At 39.3% G+C, this 24,425-nt stretch overlaps 1 protein-coding gene across 1 annotated transcript in view; it reads right to left on the reverse strand.

Moving 5' to 3' along the window:
* Nucleotides 1–24,425, reverse strand: part of gria1a (glutamate receptor, ionotropic, AMPA 1a) — a 101,173-nt gene that overhangs the window by 15,422 nt on the left and 61,326 nt on the right. The window contains exon 11 of the mRNA XM_067387587.1: nucleotides 23,409–23,842. Within this exon, the coding sequence (XP_067243688.1) occupies nucleotides 23,409–23,842 (434 nt within the window). The remainder of the gene's footprint in view (nucleotides 1–23,408; nucleotides 23,843–24,425) is intronic.

Here is a 24,425-nt window from a genome sequence, read left to right on the forward strand (position 1 = left end):
TTTATCTTGGTCTCATCACTCCAGAGGATAGAGTCGCAGTAGTCTTCATCTTTGTCAGCATGGGCCCTGGCAAACTCTAGGTGGGCTTTTTTTTTGTGGACGGCACCCATGCATGCCATTCCTCTGCAGCGTACGCCGTATTGTGTCACGGGAAATAGTCACCCCAGTTTGGCTTTCTACTTCCTTAGATAACTGCAGTGAACTTGCCGATTTTCTTCAACGCTTCGCATCAGAAGACGCTCCTGTCGAACTTCTGTGGACAGCCTGGACGTCTCTGTGAAATAGTTGCAGTTCCATCTTTTTTAAATTTTTGTACCACTTTTGCTACAGTATTCTGATTGATAAGTAAAGCTTTGCTGATCTTCTTGTAGTCTTCACCTCTCTGGTGTAAAGAAATTATTTTCTTTCTCATGTCTTGTGACATTTCTCTTCCATGTGGTGCCATTGCTGACAGCATGAAATGGGAAGGGGTTTTAACACCCTTTTATAGTCAACTGTCTGCTGGACACCTGTGTAATGAATAATTAGACTCACCTGTGGTTGAATTCTTGTTAAATTAGACATTTGTCATCTAAAGTTTAGCTTTGCTCCAGAGACTTTCAGTGGGGTGTACTCATTTTTGCAACACTCTAATTTGAGTAAAACTGAAAATTTTGTTCTCTAAGTTATATTATTAACCTTTATTTAATTTATAATTAACCTTATTTTTAACCTTATTTTAATTTTAATTTAACCTTACTTACATGTTATAAGTTCAACAGATGTTATATAAAACTTAATCGTGTCAACATTTTGGAAATTGTTTTTGTGTTCATTGAGGTACTGTTTAAAATGTTACTTTTCAAAGGGGGTGTACTCATTTACACCGAACACTATATTATTACAATTTAAAATAACTGTTTTCTATTTTCATATATTTTTAAATGTCATTTATTCCTGTGATGCTGGAATATCCGCGATGTCAATGTTGATAAAACTTGAATGGTAGCAAAACATTATTACAATATACAATATTATTATAGAATATTAATATCAGTCAAGTTGTCAGTTGTCGGTTTATGAGCATCAACCAGAATTTTACTTAGGAACTGAATATTTTGTATCTGTGCTGCTAAATAATTCAGGGAAACTAATGGAAATCACATGCTCTAATGGAGATCCATTATGAGTTTATCAAGTGTAGTCATTCAAAAAATCTCATTCTGTGGAGCACTGAACATTTTCTAAATCCTAACTGCATTACAAAAGCTGGCCTGCATGTAGCTTCTCCATGCACATGTTGATGCTCACAGTAGTCGGTGGTCTAGTCTGTTTGATACACTGCTCTCCGTCTCCACTCAGCTATAAACTCTTAGTGAAATGTGCTGAAACAAGATAAGGACCAACACAATACCACTCACCAGCAGCGCATTAATCTCACTTTTAGAAAGTTGCCAGTATGTTAAATGAATATATGCATATTAATTGCCAGGGATTAATGGTGATGAGAGCACTCAGCCGCCACTGTAATTGCACTTTAACCAATAATAATTTAAAAAAAAAACTTAAAAAAAAAAAAATACGATTTGTCAAAATTTGTCTAAGCAGTACACAAGAAACAGTGTGTGAAAAAAAAAATCAGGGAAAATAGCTGTTCGATATGCGTGGTGGAAAAGAAAAAACTGCTCTGATAAAAGCACATAAAAACAAATGCACGGTTTAATCGTTTAAGCTATAAAACCCGTTGTGATGAAAGACTGCTGAGATTGCAACAAACAGAAATAGAAAAGCAAGAACCTGTGAACTCTTTGAGTGGGCACAGATTGTCAAAAGGGTGAATAAAAAATAAGAGAAAGAACATAACGGATATTTGATTTTATGTTTCAAAGGCTGGACTGAGATATCTCCGGTCACAAATTCCAATTTTACAAGGTTAAAAAAAGGAAAAACATTTCTCCCCTGGCCAGAACACGATGTTACAAGAATATTTTTTAAACATCTCTTAGTTTCTGCCAGATCTTTGGGGGTGGTCTTTAATCCCATGGCCTCAGACAGGCATATGAGATCAGTTTAATGTCTCTGAGGGAGTTCTAAATGGTCCACCTGCAGGACTAGAAGGCATAAACTGAGTTCCTGGCAGCCGGGCAGCATAATCTTCTCTCTCTGCTGGATTAAAGAGCGAGGTTAACTGTCTACATGGTGAATCCACCTTGATAGCGGATGGCTAGGATACACTGAAAAAAAAAATTGGTGTAGAATTTCCTTTGAAAAGCAAGTAAATTTCACAAATAATTTCAAAAACAGCAACGAATTGAATTAAATGTGAAATCTTTAAGTAGAAAAACTATTTCAGAAATAGTATTTCAGTTTATTTTTTAAATAAACATGTTTAACAGTGGAATGCCTGGTGAAAAACTACATTACCCATGATGCTGTGCAGAAAATCACACCAATCAGAGTCAAAAAAAAAGCAACACATATGTACGTATTTATGTATAGGTTTATACAGTATGCATACTGCAACAAACAAAAAAAAAATTGTTTTTATACATATAATTAACATTTGTAAATGAGTAGTTTTATATTTCTCCACCAATTGGCTGTTCACAATGCTTCATGGGATTGAAGTTCTTTCCCTCCTTTCCCTCTAAAACTGTTAAAGGGATAGTTCACCCAAAAATAAAAGGAAGATTAAGATTAATAAAATTAATAAGAAAACTTTTTTTTCCTTCAAATCAAAGTTTGTAGTCGTAGCTGGTTGGCTTGGTTTATAGCTTATAACTCTTTAAGGAAGACTATTTTAAAATCCCTATGGGAAAAAAAACAAACAAAAAAAAACCTTCCGGAACAACCGCTGAAAAAGGGGGTGTTGCACTCTATTGACATTAATTTGAAAATCTGAGACTGTTATACTCATGTCTATATTTCATTTCCATGTTCTCTCATTGCGTGAAATGTGTTTACAAATCTAGTTGTGTGCAGAAAGCTATGTAAGCACCTGTGGGATGGGAAATTTATTTGGTGAATGGTTTAGTACACAGCAGTATTATAATGTAATGATGCTGGTAAATCAATATTCAGCGTGACCAGGCTACACCATAAAAATGATTCACGACAGGACTTGCCGAAGTGAGTTGGTGCTAAACTGGTCTGATGAAGATGCTGATGTGTTGTGTCTGCTGTTTATTCAGCTTCATAATTCAGCTAATTACCCTTAAATACACTATCCATATTCAGACAAATACAGCATGCCATATTTACAACGCCAAATAACGATATGTGAAGGCATACTGAAGTACATTTATTTGAGGAAATAAAATGGATGACTCAATACTAAGTAATTTTTTGAGTAACTTCACCATATTGTGATTTTTAATAACGGCTTAATTATTGAAACACTACAGAATGCTGCACATAGGAAATGTGAACCATCATACACTTACTTTGCATGGAAAAAAAGATTAAGTAAAATAAAATATAAATATTAAATAAAAAAACTAAAAAAAAAACTAAAAAAAAAAACAAACTTAAATGCATGTAAGAAATGTTGCTTTGTAATAAAATGCCTTGAAATAAACAAAGTTAATCAGAAATAAATATGTAAAAAACAAATAAAAGACACATAATTAATTAATAATTAATTGCTTAATTACTAAAACAATATAAGAATATAAAATATAAATGAAAGCTAATTCAAAATAATAATAAATACTATAATATATAAATAATACTAAAAATAAACTGGTAACAATATGCTATTTCTAACTATTTAAATAATCATCAACTAAGTATGATTTAACATAATTAGTTGATGCTTATTTAAATAGTTAGAAATTAAACTGATTAATGTATTATCAAGTACTCATATTTAAATGCATTTCAAAATATCTTGATTTACAGAAGCACATTTATACTGAGATTCAGGGACCCACAGTTTTTCTGTAATAATAATTATATTTAAAGAGCTTTATTTTACTTGGTCACAGTGCAAAGAAAAAAAAAAGTCTTTTAAGCTAAATAGAAAACTTTGCCAACTGGTTGTATCAGCAGTCAACTAAATGAATGAAAACACAATAAATAAGTGCTAATCCTTATATAGCCAGCTAGTGCACACTTAAAGTATGTGCACTTTAAGCAAACTTTTTACACTTACCATTTTTCAGATAATTCCTACACCCCTGAAAACATCAGCGGGCTGTAAAAAGACCCCAAGTCAAACTCTGAAAATATACCACAGGCAAAATATGCAGCAGAGGCTGGGGCACCAGAAATTTGAAGCTGGCAGAGAGAATTGCAGCTTAATGCTCTGATGTTGTTTGACAGCTTTTGCCGTGCAGCGTTTGAGTGGTGTGAAGCTGACACAGTGATCTCATTCCTGGTCACATGTCAGAATCTCTCCATGCTTAAATCCATGCTGCCGCTCCCTCTTCCTCATGAGGTCGGTATTTACGCTCTTGCATGTATGGAATGAGATGATTATGCAAATGTCGTTTACAACAAACGACTGCAATTAAATGAGAGAAAAACGAAGTAATTTCCCTAATCTCTGCATAATATGCTCATTGCAGAGCACATGTATGTGACTCGTTATGTAGAGATATGACACTGTTGTGTTGTTTTAATTTTAATAAATCTCACAGATCTTTATATAACACACTTGGCACAGAGTTTCTTATTTAGACGGATGTGTAAGTGTCTTATGAAATCCATTGCTGAGATAGAACTACCCTCCTGTGTTTTATAAATTATAGCCATAATCTTTTGCACTGCCCTGTTCAAGATAACTCACTACTGAAGGTGGCCCAGATATTTGTGGCTGTTGCCTCTCCCTGCAATACAGACACACACGCACACACCTTGAATTTTCATGTTTTATGGTGACTATCAATAGACATAATGATATTTATATTGTGCAAACTGTATATTCGATCCCCTAACCCTACTCCTAAACCTACCCATTACAGAAAACTTTCTGCATTTTTACATTTTCAAAAAACATCACTTGAATTTTGATGATTTAGTAGCTGCTTTCCTCATGGGGACCAAAAAATGTCCCCACAAGGAAAGGATTTTGGACATTGCCTTCTTTGTAGGGACATTTTGTCCCCCTAACGTAGATTTACCTAAACCACATCACGCACACTACACATCTATAGCCAGCACTGGATACAATATGCATCTATAAAACACAAATCACCCCCTGATAAATGAAAGCTATACATCCTTATGTAAATTATGACTTTAGAGACACTAATAGGGCACATACAGTAAGCTAGGTTAAGATACACATGGCTTTCTACGGAGGGGACGTTTCATTGACATGACAGCTTAGCTAATTACATTTTCTATACCAAAGCCTATCCGTCACGCAAATTTTTTTGCATTTTTACATTTTCATTTAGACATTATTTTGTATGTTTATTAAGCTAGTTCCCTCCACTGTCAGTTTCCCTGTACGTAATTTGGGGTTTTATTATCTTTTTGTGGACATTTTGTCCCTATAATGTAGGCTAAACCTGCCTCCCCCTACACACACTCACTCACTCACTCACTCACTCACTCACTCACTCACTCACTCACTCACTCACTCACTCACTCACACACACACACACACACAAGCGGATGGTGGTACTCAGTCAGCAGTGCTCTCACACTGTGAGCTGTGCCACTCCAGAGGAAACACCCATGTCTTTCAGCGTTGCCATGGCAGCACTCTCTTCTCTCCAAACAGGCGGCTGAGATGGGTTTTGTCACCGAGCAGCTTTTTGTCGACACTGAACTGACTGAACCCCGTCTACGGCCAGCATGCTTATGTGCAGGTCGGAGATTCCCACTATTTGTTAGATGCCCTTTCTATTGTGTATAGTTTGATGAATATCACATGAGCAAGAGTGCAGGATCAACCATTGTGTGCTACATAGAAAATATAAAATGCATTAGAGAAAGGAGAATCTTTAATAAAGCCATAAAACTACACATTTTGGCCATGTCTTCATATAATATATTTAATTTAATTACTTGCATTAAGTTAATAGAGCAGGAAGACGGTGGAAATAAATGAGCTGATATGAGGCAGATCATGAGCACGTAAGTAAATATGCAGAACACTGGACACTGACTCAGGCAGTTTCTCTAAATAACTAATAAGCGATGTAACTCCTCAGAGGAAACGCAGAGAGAACTGCAAAACAAAGTCTAAGTGGAGTCCTCCAGGGACTGCTTTACTGAAGATAATTAAAAAGAAAACTGTTGCTGCTCCTGATCTTATGTTCATTCTCTCTCTTCAGGAGGCCTGTTGCACAACGCAATAAGAAAAAAACAGACCTCATTAAACTTTTATCTTCTCCTAAAAAATGTGTTTGACAGTATCTTTTAATTTTGTCTGTATGGATCTTTGACTATGACGCAAAAGGATTAACTAAAAGCAGCACAAAGAAAGAAAGAAACACATGTTGGCAAACAAAACATCAAGGAAACCAATTAAGTGCCTAAACTAACCTGACATGCTGAATTTAAAACATCAATCTGTATTGCCATTTAGTTCAGTAAGACAGCTGAACTGAAAGTGTCTGCTCTGCTCCATATAAAGCATGAGCTCACAGTCACAGCACAGTGCAGCAGGAGTTAGATTTCACTTACGAGACAAGAGTAAGATGAGATAACTGACAGGACGATGGCAGAGGATTTGGTGCGCAACAAACCTTGAGCACCACTGAAAAATATCTTATCTCGTACACTGAGTACTCTACGCGTCATCGCAAATTCGAGTGAAAGTATAAAGCGAGTCATCGGTGGCTATCTTTGAAACACCAGCTATTTCAGTCATGCAAGTGCAGCTCCTATCTTTTTCAATGTGTAAACATCAAATTCTCAAAGACTGTTCATCAAGCTTACGATTAAATTTCATATTTGAAATCACCAATGAAATCTGACAACAACTGTATCTTAAATGCGCATGTGCATTCCTAAGCTCGCGTCTCAGAACACTGACTTTTTCTATAGGAACAGGAGCTTCTAATGGCAGCTGCAGTGAAGAGATGACTTTACCAATTGGTGATTGGCTTTTTTATTTAGAAGGCGGGATTTATTGCACTTTCTCCCATTCATAGTAATATGAGTGCACTGTCTTTCTATATATAAACAGGGCTTGACATTAACTTTTTTGGCTCACCAGCCACTGTGGCTAGTGGTTTTCCAAAGTTACTAGCCACTCAGCATTTTCACTGGCCAAAATTTTGACATTGATACCATGGGGAAAAACTGCCATATAGATATTTTTAATATTATCTCATTATTTGGCAGCAGGTATATTAGGCTACTGTGACTTTAAGGCCAGATGCATGGATCTATTATACTGTTACACGTGTTTTCTTTCTTAACTGTTTATGTTCATTTAAAACAGACTTGCAACGCAACTTGCAATGCAACAACTTGCATTTTGACTGTTTAAGAGCAATAAGCAGTGAAAAAGAACTCAATTTAGTACTGAGAAGCAGATTTATGCACGAGCACTTTGGGTGTGAGGACCACATTTGCGGGAATTAGTAAAATAATGCGCAATCCCACATGGATTCCGCAATTCTGCTGAAATCTTTTTTTTGTGTATATTTGTTCAAGTCTTATATAAGAGACTTTAGAAAAAAAATTACCGACCCCTAATGTTTGAATGGTAGAGTATTTAGTAATTAGTATAAAATTCATATTAATAGTCTTCAAATAATTAACAGAACCTGTCCCAGCCATTTCATTTTTGTTATTCTGAGTAAGACTAAGATTTCACTTACAGTAGTTATTCACACAAAGGAAGAAGTGAGCACAGAAATACAAACCCGATTCCAAAAGAGTTGGGACACTGTACAAATTGTGAATAAGAAAGGAATGCAATAATTTACAAATCTCATAAATTTATATTTTATTCACATATTTTAATCAAATGTTGAAAGTGAGACATTTTGAAATGTCGTGCCAAATATTGGCTCATTTTGGATTTCATGAGAGCTACACATTCCAAAAAAGTTGGGACAGGTAGCAATAAGAGGCCAGAAAAGTTAAATGTACATATAAGGAACAGCTGGAGGACCAATTTGCAACTTATTAGGTCAATTGGCAACATGATTGGGTATAAAAAGAGCCTCTCAGAGTGGCAGTGTCTCTCAGAAGTCAAGATGGGCAGGGGATCACCAATTCCCCCAATGCTGTGGCGAAAAATAGTGGAGCTATATTAGAAAGGAGTTCCCTTTCGTGGGAACTATCGACGCTACGTCAGTGACGTGACGGGAATCCTCTGCATTTTTGTGTTCGTGAAGCACTATTGTATCTAACCAATGAGAGAACGGGACGTCAGAGGCGGGTGACGTCACGAACCGGAACCTATAAAGCATGCCCGGAAACAACATCCTCATCTCCAGCCCATGAGGAGCTTATGGAGGTAGTGACCCGGGCAGTAAAAAAAAAAAAAAAAAAACTGAAAATAAGCTGGCCCGCGGAGGAGAGCGTTCCAAAAATAAAAAGCAAGTTAGATGAACGCTTCCTCCCAGCTAGGTCACTACCCCAGCGTCGGGGACTGCCGTTCTTTCCCGACCTCCACACCGAGGTGTCGAGGTCGTGGAATAGACCCGTGCAGTACCGTGTCTTCAGCCCACAAACGACAATGTACAGTAATATCACAGGGCTGAAGCAACACGGTTATGGGGCGATGCCTCGGGTTGAGGAGACGCTTGCGAGCTATCTCTCGCCTGAGTCTGCATCGTCCCTGAAATCCCCGACGTTGCCCACCAAACCACTAAAACAAACATCGAGTCTGGTGGGCAAGGCTTATTCGGCAGCGCCCTGAGGCTGCTGGGCGGGAGCAGCCTCAGCCGATAACCGGCTCCTCGGGATACAGGTCCCAGCAGAAAGCTAGTGTGGCCGCCCGTGCTCCCCCGCGGAAAGCTTGGGGACCGGTGCGCGCTGTACAGCAGAAGCCTTCTGGGGGTAGGGCGGATCTGAGGACCGTCATTATTTCCCGGACGGCTTCCCAAAAGAAATCCTGACGGTCATGGGTCATGGTTTCTGAGGGCAGTCCCTTCCGAAGGGGTTCGACGATTAACATCTATCGTTCCCCATCGGTGCCCTCAGGGGGCTGTTCTGCCAACCCTGCCACCAAGTGTGCGACAGGGCGCAGCAGTCCCCGTCGATCCTTCGAGGAGGGTCGGCCAGCACATGATTCGCTTATCTGCCGGTGCGCCGTGCCAGATAAACAAGCCAAGTGCTCAAAAAACACCAGAGACCAGTCTCGAGAGGCTGGTTCCCTTAGTAGAATTTTTGGGGGAATGGAAACTTCTTCCGAATATTTCGAAATGGGTGCTGCTCATGGTAGAACAGGGTTACAGAATTCAGTGGGGTCCTTCCCACAGTGGTGGCCCCGAGCAGTCTCTGGTAATGGAACAGGAGGTTATGACGCTCTTGCAAAAAGGAGCTATAGAAGGGGTTCTCCTCCCAGCAAGCTGTCAGGGTTTTACAACCTATACTTCATTGTTCCAAAGAAGGGACAGATCAGGTCCGAGGAGCTGGTTTGTTGTGATAGACCTGAAAGATGCTAACTTTCATGTATCCATCCATCCTTCTCGTAGGAAGTTCCTCAGGTTTGCTTTCGGGGACAAAGCTTACCAATGCAGGGTTCTTCCTTTCAGCCTATCATTATCACCCCGCACGTTCATGAAGTGCGTGGATGCAGCGCTGGCTCCATTGAGACTCCAGGGCATCTGCGTGCTGAACTATATCGACGATTGGTTGATATTAGCTCAAACAGAACAGTTGGCAGTTCAACATCGAGATGTTGTTCTGTCGCACATGGAAAAGCTTGGGCTGAGGCTCAATGCCAAAAAGAGTGTGCTGGTTCCGAGTCAGATTGCAAACTATTTAGGAGTTATCTGGGATTCTACCACAATGCAGGCGCAGCTGTCTCCTGCTCGTGTGAATTCCATTCTCGGAGCCGTGAATGGGGTGAAGTTAGGCCAGTCACTCACTGTAAAACAGTTTCAGAGACTGTTGGGCCTGATGGCAGCTGCGTCCAACGTTATTACTATTGGCCTTCTGCACATGAGACCCTTACAGTGGTGGCTCAGGACCAAGGGGTTTTCCCTGAGGGGAAATCCTTTTCACATGATCAAAGTCACGCGGCGATGCCTTTGTGCTCTGGTCATGTGGAAAAAGCCTTGGTTCCTGTCCCAGGGACCCGTGCTGGGAACTCCTTGTCGTCGCGTGATGCTTACGACAGATGCTTCCCTCACGGTCTGGGGGGCGATCATGAGTGGTCGCTCGGCTCAGGGTCTAAGGGAGGACCATCAGCTCTCCTGGCACATAAATCGGCTGGAGATGATGGCGGTGTCTCTAGAATTGAAACACTTCCTCCCAGACCTGAGGGGCCACCACGTGTTGGTCCGTACGGACAACACAACGGTGGTCTCTCTTGACCAGTCATTCACTGTAAAAGTTTCAGAGACTGTTGGGTCTTATGGCAGCTGCGTCCAACGTGATAACTTTTGGCCTTCTGCACATGAGACTATTACAGTGGTGGCTCAGGACCAAGGGGTTTTCTCCGAAGGGAAATCCTTTTCGCAAGATCAAAAGTCACGCGGCGATGCCTTCGTGATCTGGTCATGTGGTAAAAGCCTTGGTTCCTGTCCCAGAACCCATGTTTGGGACTTCTCGTCGTCGCGTAATGCTTACGACGGATGCTTCTCTCATGGGCTGGGGGGCGATCATGAGTGGTCGCTCAGCTCAGGGTCTCTGGGAGGACCATCAGTTCCTGGCACTTAAATCGGCTGGAAATGATGGCGGTATTTCTTGCAGTAAAATACTTCTTCCCAGACCTGAGGGCATTAAAATGTGGGAGCAGACGCCCTGTCGAGGCAGGGGCCGAGGCCCGGGGAATGGAGTCTCCATACTGAGGTGTGGAGCTCACTTTGGAAAACTTTGGTCGAGCTGAAATCGACCTATTTGCTTCAGGGGAATCAATCCGGTGTCCACTGTGGTTCTCCCTATCTCATTCAGCACCACTGGGTCTGGATGCCATGGTACAGATGTGGCCGAGGCTGCGTCTGTATGCATTTCCCCGTTCGCTCTGCTCCCGGGAGTTCTGGAGATGGCTCCCTGATGGAGCTTCCTCTCAGGCAGGACCTCCTGTCTCAAGCGGGCAGCATGATAATTCATCCATGCCCAGAACTATGGAGACTGTGGGCCTGGCCTCTGAGGGGGCCAGGCTCATACATGCTGCTCTCCCAACTGAGGTTGTGGAGACCATACTCCACTCCAGAGCTCCCTCCACGAGGAAGTGTATGCGGCCATTTTTGGCCATAGTCCTCTGGGGGATTCCTCGGTAGGTCGAGACCCCCTTTTTTATACGCTTCCTCCGTGGTACTCTGAGGCTGGGGCCTTCAGTACCTACAAAGACTCTGGCCTGAGACTCGGCCGTGGTATTAGAAGGGTTAGCCGAGGCTCCCTTCGAACCACTAGAGGAAGTTTCAGAGAAATTCCTCACCCTTAAAGACCATATTTCTACTGGCTATTTCATCTCTTAAAAGAATAGGAGATCTTCAAGCACTTTCAGCTGCTTCTTTGTGTTTGGAATTTGCACCTGGAATGGTCAAAGCGTTCCTGCACACTAGACCAGGCTATATGCCTAAGGTCCCCACCAAAGTCCCAGGTTCCATCGTACTTTAGGCCTTCCATCTTCCTCCATTTACAAATTCGGATCAGGAGAAACTCAATCTGCTCTGTCCAGTGAGGGCTTTAGATGCATATGTCCACAGAGCTGCCCTGTGGGGAAAAACAGATAAATTGTTTGTGTGTTTTATGGGTCTCATTAGAAAGGAGGTCCAGCATCTAAGCAGAGAATGAGCAAGTGGGTGGTCGAGGCTATCTCACTTGCTTATGAGGGGGCCGGACAGCCATCTCCATTAGCTGTCCGTGTTCACTCGACTAGGGGTATGGCGGCCTCAAAGGCCTTAATGTCAGGAGTATCCATTAATGACATATGTGGTTCTGCTGGAGCGCTTACTTCAGACATGTCACAGAAGCTAACGTTCTTTGTTTCGGGGCATGCTTTATAGGTTCCGGTTCGTGACGTCACCCGCCTCTGACGTCGCGTTCTCTCATTGGTTAGATACAATAGTGCTTCACGAACACAAAAATGCAGAGGATTCCCATCACGTCACTGACGTAGCGTCTCGTTCCCTTACTCAGGGAACAAGGGTTACACTCGTAACCCAAGACGTTTTTCAGAGAAAAATTGCAAAGAGTTTGAAGTTATCATCTACAGTGCATAATATCATCCAAAGATTCAGAGAATCTGGAACAATCTCTGTGCGTAAGGGTTAAGGCCGGAAAACCATACTGGATGCCCGTGATCTTCGCGCCCTTAGACGGCACTGCATCACATACAGGAATGCTACTGTAATGGAAATCACAACATGGGCTCAGGATTACTTCCAGAAAACATTGTCGGTGAACACAATCCACTGTGCCATTCGCCGTTGCCGGCTAAAACTCTATAGGTCAAAAAAGAAGCCATATCTAAACATGATCCAGAAGCGCAGGCGTTTCCTCTGGGCCAAGGCTCATTTAAAATGGACTGTGGCACAGTGGAAAACTGCTCTGTGGTCAGACAAATCAAAATTTGAAGTTCTTTTTGGAAAACTGGGACGCCATGTCATCCAGACTAAAGAGCACTCAGTTCAGAAGCCTGCATCTCTGATGGTATGGGGTTGCATGAGTGCGTGTGGCATTGGCAGCTTACACATCTGGAAAGGCACCATCAATGCTGAAAGGTATATCCAAGTTCTAGAACAACATATGCTCCCATCTAGACGTCGTCTCTTTCAGGGAAGACCTTGCATTTTCCAACATGACAATGCCAGACCACATACTGCATACTACAATTAGATAAGATAATAAGACACGCAATATCGCGTTAAATATCGATATGTATCGCCATCGATATTGAACGCGATATTGCGTGGCTTATCAGTGAACTACGGCTCTGTCTATTAAATGCCGCTTCATTTGAAAGCAGGTGATGGCGATTTAGCGGTAATCAGGGAACCGGCTTTACTGAAGAAATGCACGTGACAAAAGCATTCGATACATCGCCCAGCCCTAATCATAAAGAGGAAGATGCAACAAAGAAGACCTAAGACAGTTGAGCAACTAGAAGCCTGTATTAGACAAGAATGGGACAACATTCCTATTCCTAAACTTGAGCAACTTGTCTCCTCAGTCCCCAGACGTTTGCAGACTGTTATAAAAAGAAGAGTGGATGCCACACAGTGATAAACATGGCCTTGTCCCAACTTTTTTGAGATGTGTTGATGCCATGAAATTTAAAATCAACATATTTTCCCTTAAAATGATACATTTTCTCAGTTTAAACATTTGATATGTCATCTATGTTGTAGTCTGAATAAAATATTGAAATTTGAAACTTCCACATCATTGCATTCTGTTTTTATTCACAATTTGTACAGTGTCCCAACTTTTTTGGAATCAGGTTTGTACATGAAAACCATCTGAAAATGATAAGAGCGATATTTTATCCTCTACAGTGTTAATCACTGTAGCAGGTGTGATGTGGGCCACTAAAGAGCAGTTGTGTGTGTGTTGGAGTAATGGCAATAGATGACTTTTGATATGCCATTGTGGGCAGGGTGCTGGGAGATGTGGAAAAGATCCTTGTCCTGTGAGAGCCATCATCAGTGTGAGAGGGTCCATTAACCACTCAACAACTAGATAGCTTCTGCTCTTAGTACAGATAACCTGAACCCACCCACTGTGAGATTCTGGAACATAGAAAGACAAAGAAATAAAGACTAAAGGAGCAGGAATGAGGGAGGTACAGCGGAGGTCAGAGGAGTAAACCAAGCATGAGACAAGGGATGATGTGCTCTGTAAGTGAGAGCATGCCATTCCTTTCTGGGGACTATGGGAGACTCCTGCCAGAGTCTATGAATCCATGAAGTGGTTGGGATGATGTTACAAAAATGTTACAAAAGATTGCTGTTTCAAATAAATGCTGTTCTTATGATCATATGCATCCTGAAAAATATGTCAAGGTTTCCATTAAAATATTAAGCAGCACAACTGTTTTCAACACTGATAAAAATAATAAGGGTTTCTTAAGCAACAAACAAACACCACTGAAGACTAGAGTAATGATGCTGAAAATTCAGCTTTTCCATCACATGAATAAATTAATAGAAAGCAGCTAATTTAAATTGTAATAGTATTTCACAATTTGACTTGTTTTTTTCTTCTATTTCTTATCAAATGCAATATATGGATCAAAGACATGACGGGTCAATTTTGTGTCCAAACGCCTTAATAATAATAAAAAGCAAAGATATGACATCCAAAGTATGTATGGTAGTACAACTAGATCTATTTTACTGAATCTAAAAGGTTTTAATTGTACTTTGCTACATATAATTTTAAAGATTTTGAAGTGTTAAAGGTCATTCGGTTTAACCATCCAAAGGCCAATACAGCCATTTTGTTTGTGATTAAAATATCTTATAATGTAATAAATGAATATATTTTTTATTCTGGCATGATTTTATAACATCATATATCGACATAATGTGCAAAATGTTATTAAATGTTATTAAAATTATGTGTAGAAGTCGTTGCTTTCATATAAGAAAAAACGTCCGGAAAAATTAATTTCATTGATGTCATTCGGAGTAACCAATGTAAAGGGACCATTTTGGATCAAGACATGCAGTCAATATCATGTGACAGGATGTAACATCATTCAGACACCTGCAAAGGACCACATGGTCATGAACTCTCTCTTAACTATTTGAAAAATTAATGTTTTCACTTGCTCATAGGCATGTCCCGAAACATCAGGTCATTCGGTACAACCGCTATAAAACATGGAAAATGTTGTAATATTTTAAAAATTTGTACTAAATATAAAATGTTTGACTGTCCTTTTGTTACCTAGCTAGCAAGCTAAGTAGATAGATATCAGCCCGTTAAAATTGTTTGAAAATATCATTCGGTATAACCAAAAGTGTCATTCGGTAAAACCAAAATTTTGGTTAAACCAAATGACTTTTTTGGTGACCAATTTTGTCCATCTTGTAAAAACTGACAAAAGTAGTGTTAATTGATTATAAAAACCACATAATCTCATTGTTAACACTCAGTAAAACTTCAAGATGAATTATATCTCCATTATGTATAATATTGAGAAGAGAAGAGAAGAGAAGAGAAGAGAAGAGAAGAGAAGAGAAGAGAAGAGAAGAGAAGAGAAGAGAAGAGAAGAGAAGAGAAGGACAGTGAGATTGCGGGCCCACCTGTGTGAGGAGATAAACATTATCTTGAGTGGCTTGCATAAATTAGGCCTGATGGGGAGGTTTGAGTGACAGGTCTGACATTTGAACAAGGATTTTTTCTCCCAAAGAATAAATAGCACACAAAGGGGCAAACCATAGTCTGACTGTTAACATCAAGCAGCCAGACTACTCACCATTCAACCAATCATTGCTCATTAGACAGGAGGAGTAAGTCTGTAAATTCACATGCAGATGATCACAGAGGAAAGGGGCTCTGTCTACCCATGATTAAAGCAGCATAATGGAAGTCGTTAATGCTGCTGCCGCACCCACTGTATGCTGCGTCCACTCTCTCCTCTCGCCACTAATTAAATGTCATCACACAAACAGAACTGTGAATATCCAGTCATGCATGTCTGCTCATACAGCAATGTCTGAGGTGACGTGTTCTAGACGGTGAAACATGTTCACCCGCAATGCGGACACGCTATCCGCAACCTGTCCTCGCTTGTTTATAGAACTTCAGTGACAAGGAGAGAGAAGGTATAATCACTACAACACTGTCGATTCCACTCTACAGAGTCTGAGTCACGGCGAAAAAATGACAGGGAGAAATGACACAGTCTAATTAAGATCCTCTGAAGCCTCTCTGTGCCCCATCACAGGAGACATCCACAGGAAAGCGGAGTGCTGCTCTCTCTCTCACACCGCTGACATTTGAGCACCACTGCTGAGACAGAACGATCAATTCATATAGGAGCTAACAGAGACATATAGTGCCTGTAAGTTCTGATATGCTGTCTGACACACTGTACACTGCAGGATTGTACAAGGCTTATCACTGAGAATCAGTGAGGGTTAAGGTCATTTTCCATACCAACACAGCAAATTACCTGTCAAAAAAAAAAAAAAAACAGAAACCATATATTACCTTATAGCACTGGATTGTGGGATGAAGGCCTGTTCACACCAAGAATGATAATTCTAAAGATAACTATAACGATAAATATATTTGTGTCCACACCAACGAACGATAATAGTCTGTTAATTCTTAGCTCACGCGCTGCGGTTTCAAAGGTGTGTACAACATGTTTTTGCTGTTCTTGTTGCATTTACACGGCTTTAACCAGCAGATGTCCTCAGCGTGCTATGTTTTGAGTAAATAGCTAGTGTAATCGATCTAATCTAACAATGAATATAGCTGACAAAGTCAATATAGTGGAATAAAAACTACGCCTAGTCTTTTTCACTGCAACTTCAATAGAAGCAAGACAACATGTTGTTGAAACTAGCGCTGAATACCTGAGGTAATTTTATGTTACACTGTTTGCTAACCTGGCATAATGATCTCATCTCCGTTAATACTCCTCACCATTTATTCCGAGGGTATGATCGATTGTTTTTCCATATATCCATTTTCTCTCAAGTATCCTTGAAAAGGAGGTTTGACTTGTCAAACAGTGGTGGCTTTTTCTGGACCTCAGCGATTAACTTCTACGCAAGGTTGTCTGCCATTTTAAATGTGCGGTCCCTTAAATTAGAATGGATTCTGACAAAGTCCCTTTAAGACAAGTCATTTCACTCGGCGGGCATCTTTGAAACGCCTCTCGGGCATACTGGGCATCATGCAATCTCTTTGAATGGGAAAACATCAAATTCTCCAAAACTGTTCGCCAACCTTACGATTTAATTTCATATTTGAAATCACCAATGAAATCTAACAACAACCGGCTCATAAATTTAGTTTCTAAACGCTCGAATCATGACAAAAAAACTATTTTTCAGGCTGGATCAAGCTAATGCGCATGCGCAGACCTAAATGACCCAGACCTCTTCTGGGGCGCGCGTCTGACTGTTTCTATAGAATCCGGTGATTCTAACGGCTGCTGAAGTGATGCGATGACTTTACCAGTCAGCGATTGGCTCTTATTTAGAAGGCGGGACTTATTCCACCATATTGCGCGTTACACTTTCTCCCATTCAAAACAATACGAGTGACACGTCTTGTGTTATTCTATAGTCTTTGATTCTGATTGGCTGTCAGTGTTATATATCGTTCAACAGTTGGAAAAAAATCTGAAAGTCATCCTAACAATACAGTTTCTCTATACAGTTTCGTTATAGCTGTAGTGTGGACAGTGCTATTCTTTTATATGTAGAATGTTTTTTAGAACTATATCTTTTTCGTTATCTTTATAGTTATCGTTATTAGTGAAAACGGGCCTTAATAGTGTAAATAAGAGTGTTTAATTGACCATTATGGCGATTAGTTTTCACTTTGGCTGGAATCTTGGAGCTAAATAATAAATAAATCAATAAATATAGGATATGATTACATAGGGCAAGGTACCTGAAATGAAGGTGGAGTTTGGGGAGGTGGAGGGATGCTGGAACAGCTGAGACTGAAGAGAGGTAAGTAGCTGTTTATATACTCTGGCTGTTGATTGGAAGATTAGATGAGCTCACTCCTACCTAAATTAGGAACTTCACATAATATAATGTATACACTACTGGTTAGTAAGATTTGTTTTTTCTTAAAGAAATTAATACTTTAATTTAATTAATACTTTTACAAGGATGCAATATGTTGAACAACAACAAAAAAAAAAAATATATATATATATATAATGCTGTTCTTTGGAACTTTTCATTTATCAAAGAATCTTGAAAAAAGTATGCCCAAATATATTAAGCAGCAAAGGTTTTCAACATTAATAACATTTTTTTTTAAAATCACCTGTAAAGATTATAATATATATAACATCAGCATATGAGAGTCTACAGTGACTCATCTCAAGATCACTCAACAGTTAAAAAAAAAAAAAGAATAGAAAATTATTGGAAATATTCAAATCAGAAATTTCAGAATTTGTAAGGTTTATGGTCTGGGTTTGTTTCTGTTTTGGGTAGGTTTGTCATGTGTTTTAGTTCTGTGTCCTAGTTTTCAGTTTGTTTCTAAATGCTTTTTCATTTTATTAATTTGTGCACCTGATATTCATTTTGTTGATTAATTTGTTCTGTGTATTTAAGCCCTATGTTTATTACAGTTCATTTTCAGTTCTTATCATTTGGTTGTTTTGTTCCCTTTATAGTTCCTGAGTTCTTTGTAATTAAAATTCTAAACTGCTACATTTAGATCTGTTCATTCCTCTTTATTTGCAACCAGTGCTGACAGAATCAGAATGGGTAGTTTGTGCATAAAAAACATCAGTCAAAACCAACACGTTGAAAGATGTTAACTAACCCGGTTTATTCTCTTTAGAATGCGTTGTGAAGAATTTCCCCTTATTCACGTTATCGACTCTGACAGACAGCATTTTAAAGCAGCTCGCGCCACCATTTTTACCCTCTTCTTGGAAAGCAATGACATAGTCAAAACATCTAGTATTGTACGTTTTTCAGGAAATGCGTGTACTCTCTGGACCTCTGCTTCTCGTAAATACTACAGTGTATTGTGCACTTTATTTTTTGACAGGCATCGATGTTGTGATATTCAAATAATGTGGATTTAAAAAAAAAAATTTATATGGTAATAATTATTTCTTTCTTAGCCAATAAGTATTCAGTGAAGTGATGTCAATTTTTTTTTATTTCTAATATTCCAACCGACAACCAGCCTAAGATTTTGACGGACGTGATAACATGCATAAGGGGTGAACTATGTTTGACTTTTGGGTAATTATAAACGTGCTGCTCAAAATGCTTTCTGCGTAGTTCATTATACTTCTACTTTAACTTTTAGTAGTGGATCCTGTTGTAAATAGTAGTGAAAAATTACTTTTTAAAACTGCTGTTCCATTATTAGCCCTTAGCAGATTTAAATATGTGCGTGTGTGGACAGTGACACCCAACCATTATGTCAACACAAACTATCTTGTGCAAAACAGCCAGATTCTATGCATTAACACAACTGCTCTCTTTTTTGCTCTGTCTATTTTGTAGACAAAAAAATTACATAATAATAATAATATTAAGACCAAAAAGCGAGCACTCAAGGTAAGTAAAGTGCATGCTTCCATACAGGCGCTGCTGAACGTAAAACCCACATTAAAAGGTGTGAGAGATTTTACCTATGAAACTGAACTTATGATTTACTCATCACATCTCAGATTTTTAATGACTCCCTGCCAACGTACCCATTTGTAATTATACTTATGGTAGTAATTGTCCCCTCCAAAAAAGGAAAGGTACAATTATTGCTATATTGATGAAATAACATCCACAGGCAAAACTGCAAAAAAAAACGAAAGATATGAGCTCCGTTCTAATCACAATGCTTGCTCTCTATGGTCTACATAGAAATGGAACATCAAAAATGATCGATGTAAAATGTCCGACCTAGGCATCAATTACGTTTGTCATACACACAGCTCCTGACATAAAGTGCACAGCAGACTCAATTGAGTCCAATACAGTTTGGAGTTAACATGCTGCTAAGATTACAGTAATACATACAGATATTAGGTAAAATAAGTAACCTTCTAATACATTGAATTATTTGTATTGATAATTTAGATTTTCTTTTTTTGACAATTTACTGAAAGTTATGTTCACTATTTCTCCTACATTGTCCACCAACTTAGATTTTTGCAATGCATTATAGGATTAATACCTGCGATACAGGTTATCCTGCTTCCAATTTAGTCCAAAATCATATATCTTGAGAAGCAAGTATAGAACATCCTATGATTCATAGAAAATGTATGAATGGGATACAAATTCAAATACCTTGAATGCAATTTAAGTCACTAAATGTTGGAACAAAACTATTATATCAACCACAGCCACACATTTTTAACTCTCTCTTCAACTTTTTAAAAGAGATTCACAGATCAGATTATTTTTTGTTATATTGCAGAACCAGGAATCTAGGATATCCATTTGGAATGTTAGCTTTAAGCATCAGCAAGACTTCAATGTGTTTCCCACAGGTGCGAATGTTGTCTGGTGCCTGAACTCAGCCGTTGACATTTCTCTCTCGGAGACATACTGCACTGTCCCTCCCTGTGCCCTAAAAACCCACAGCCATTGACCTCATGTTGCCAGCTTCACCCCCTATTAATTAGGTTTTTAATTGGTGACCTTTGAGAGTCCAACAACTGTGTAGAGAGAGACACTCATCTCTGGCCCTGTGCAGCAGCAGCAGCACAGAGTGGAAGGCTCCAGTGTAGCACTTTAATCTTCTTTTTAAAGAGCCGCTGTCTTTCTCTCATTACACACCGTGGCATTAGGCTTGCTGTGTCTGGTCCAAGTGGATGTGCAACTCTTCAGAAATACTGCCATATACCACAAACCAGCTGTGCAAATGAGAAATGACTAAACTGCAAACACAAATCAGTAATCTGCCAAGAGCCACACAACAGCAGTACCGCTGAGAAATCACTAGACTCCAAACATTAAAAAATCTTCAGCAAGGGAACCATTTTGAACCATTGTGTCATTCAAAACTGAAATTGAAACATAAAATGAGACATGATGAAGAAGCATCATGATGAAATGCAACTAACCATATAAGTGTAGCAGAGCAAAATAAACAGCGTATCAACTAAAAGGAAATTTCTCTAAAAGTCATTTTCTGCTGACGTCAAAGGCTGTGTGTGTGCCCTAACCAACTTTATGGTATTGTGCTGCAATTCATCTGTCACTTGGTACTGGTAGAAGCCAAACTAGACAAATGCCAATCATTTCAGAAATCAATTATAAACCAATTAATAAATATCTAGAATAAAAAAATGCTATGTTGTGTTCAGTCTATTGGGTCATGCTATTTTCATTGCAGAGCTTCAGTGTTTATGTCTGAACGCGGGTTCAGTATTGGCGCAGTATCACACGCATGCGTAGTGCTGCTCACGTGACCAGAGCCGGCCAATACTGAGCCGCCGTTCGGACTTAGGTCCAATCCCAATTCTACCCCTTACATATTCCCCTTTGTTTCGCGCGTTCACGTGAAGGGGTAGGGGTGTCCCAATTCTCATTTGGTTGGAGGGGAAGGGGTAGGGGGAAGGGCCAGGTAGCCCTTCAAACGAAGATTTTTCGGGACCACACTTCAGACGAAGGGGTATGATAAATTTCCAACATGGCCGACCGAACGAGCAGAGAGACCCATAAATGTAAGTATTTTCTTACGGTAAACAGTATTTTAGTAATAAATAATCACTTGTTTTATGTTGCCTTTAATCTTGTGTTCATGTATACGGTTATGTTCTCCGAAAAAAGATTTGTTAAAATCGCTATGAAAAAAGTTCGCTAATGTTTTTTACTTTATGATAGTTCCACAACTTATTTTTTTATATTTTATTGAAACCCACGTTGATTTGACAACATAAATTCAAATCCGGTGGCAGCTAACTTGTCTTTTTGCCGCATGCCTCATTAATGTATTGTTTTGTTGTGGTTACGTCCATAAATATAAACAAAAAGTGCATTCAGTTTGCGTGCTTATTCATCAGTATTGTATGTAGGGACTCCTGAGGAAAAACGCAGGCTCATACGTTTTCGTGCAGAAAACGAGCAGCGTTTCTTGAAATCGAAATACACAGCAAAACAACTTTGGGAGTGAGTCATCTGTTAAACGTTTATGTTGCTTGTGCCTGATTACTGTGAGATATGTGCACTAATAGTAAAAATAGCTGTCGCCCAAGCAACAGAGCTCACTACAGCTATCGATGGCATCTTAGAAGTGTGTGATAAACATCGGCGCATCTATGACGTAGGAGCTAGCGACGACTTATGATTACGTGTAACGGTCTAGTAGTGGTGTCCCATTTCTTAGGGGAATATTTTCAGCCCTACCCCTTGACACTCTGTTTCAAGGGGCAAGGGGTAGGCGTAGGGGTAAGGGAAAGGGGTATAAAATAGAATTGGGATTGGGCCTTAAACACAATAATGAATTTGTTGAATAATTAATGAAAATAATGAATTTGAAAATAACGAATTTGTTGAATTAATGAAAATAACAAATTTGTTGAATAATTTTGTTGAATTTGTTGTTATTTTTGTTTTGTTTTTGCGCACAAAAAGTATTCTCGTCGGTTCATAATATTATGTTTAACCACTGTTGTCACATTGACGGTTTTAATGATGTCTTTAGTACCTTTCTGGACCCCAAAAGGTGCAATGTTGTTGCTGCCTATATGTGTGAATCAGATACCAATCGTATTTCATCAAAACTAAAGTTTTACCAGATCCCGGCAGACATTCCTTCACATAAATCAAAAAGATAATTGTGGTTGAAAGCAATACGGCGTATAGACTGGACGGAGACGATCATAAATAATACTTGTGTTTGCAGTGCACACTTCATATCAGGTAAAATAATCGATGCATATGTAATGGTGTGTTGGTTTTATCTAGTACAAATCAGCAAGTTTCTGTTTTATAGGTGAAAAGTCGCCAACTTTCAGCGCACTAGCTAGCTTAAATGTTAAACAAACATACAGCGATAGATGTGTGTGCCATCCTTTGAATGGTCTCTTAAAATAATCCACATTGCTAGCCATAATCATAGTTAGCCCATCGTTAGGTTACATTAGACAATAAGCCTTGACAAAATTCCCCGAACCACCCGAAAGTAATTCATATGTTGTCTAGGAAATATCCAAAACTTAAGTTAATTTACAAAAATAGCTGTCACAGTCCCGCAGAGTCAGTGACTGTACATATTTGGACAGTTCTGAACCTTCTTCTGCATCTATGTTTAATAAATCCCTCCTAAAACATGCTATCTTACGCTTGTCAACATTGAATCCAGCGTCTCTTTTTGCCTCCAGTTAAGCCTTGCCCACCAGGAAACGTTGCAGTGTTTACAAACTTTTAAGGGGTCTATTGATCTAGATTGTAATTTATGAACTGGAGTCTTAAAAAAAAAACAGCAAATGGGTTAATGTATAAAACCCAACAAGCTGAGTCAAAAATAATCCAGCATATGTTCTGTAAAATATTCATTTACTCAGCACTTGGTTGCCAAATAACCTATCAGAGTGATATGTTTAATTTTATACACACATTTAGACATTTTTGTTCACTGTTTAATGATAAACTGTTACGCTATAAAATCCTGAAGCAAAACCAGTTGAGAAGCACTGAACTATAAAAGTCAAATTGGCATCTTACCTGGGGGAGATATCACAGCCCTGCTGCATGAAAGCTCCCAATGAGAACCAGAGACTGTTGAAGATGCCAAACTCATTGGTCTGCTCCTGACTCTGCTGGTTCTGGTTCTGTTGGCCCTGACCCGGTTGGGCGGAAGACGAGGAGGGCTGGTTAGGGTTCTGCTCAGCTCCTTCCTCACAGTCATCTGCGTGCCACTCGTAGGGACTAAAGCGGCTGACTAGGAAAAGCACCACGCTCACACCGATGTAAGCAAACACAATACACATCCAGATCTCATAGGCCAGAGGGTCCAGGAAGGAGAACACACCAGGCTTGGACTTGGTGGGCTTTTTGATCATGATGGAGATGCCGAGGCTCATGAAAGGCTTGGAGAAATCAATGACTTCCTCCCTGACAAGGGTTATGGTCAGTGGGGCCACAGCTACGTCAGCTTTCTACAGAGGAATACATGATGTTACTGCAATAAATACCAAGTATATATTGTTAAATATGTTTTTAAATTACACATGAGCCAGTGGAAGAGGTCAATCTAGGGCACAGGCCAACTAGCCACAGGCCAACCTATTTCATTATTGGAAACAGGTGTTTTTTCTCTCAATATAAATAAAGAGCAGACCTGCTCTAACCTCTCCTCCATGAGGATTTTTTTCTCTCATTTCACGTTTTTATACTTGAGGTGAAAATGTGAAGCTTTTTGGTCAATTGCTAAACCTTTTCTCATGAGGTCTGGTTTTCTCACACTGGAAAAAAACGATTTACTTAATTTCTCTTTTGCAAGTTTTTGCATGCATATTTTTAAAGTATATGTCACATATGGAATTAAGTAAAATCTACTTAACTAAGTTAAGTAAAATTAACATAGCAAACAAGTAACTTAAACTGGGCAAGTTAAAGTTTGTTGAGTAATTTCTACTTGAAGTTTACTTTGCAATACTCTGTTTCAAGTACATTTTGTTCAAATAATATAACACTGAATTAAGCCATGCTTTTAAAGTGTATGCTTTACTTGGAACATCT

This window comes from Chanodichthys erythropterus, chromosome 1 (genome assembly GCF_024489055.1).
Source record: "Chanodichthys erythropterus isolate Z2021 chromosome 1, ASM2448905v1, whole genome shotgun sequence".
NCBI classification, from domain to species: domain Eukaryota; kingdom Metazoa; phylum Chordata; class Actinopteri; order Cypriniformes; family Xenocyprididae; genus Chanodichthys; species Chanodichthys erythropterus.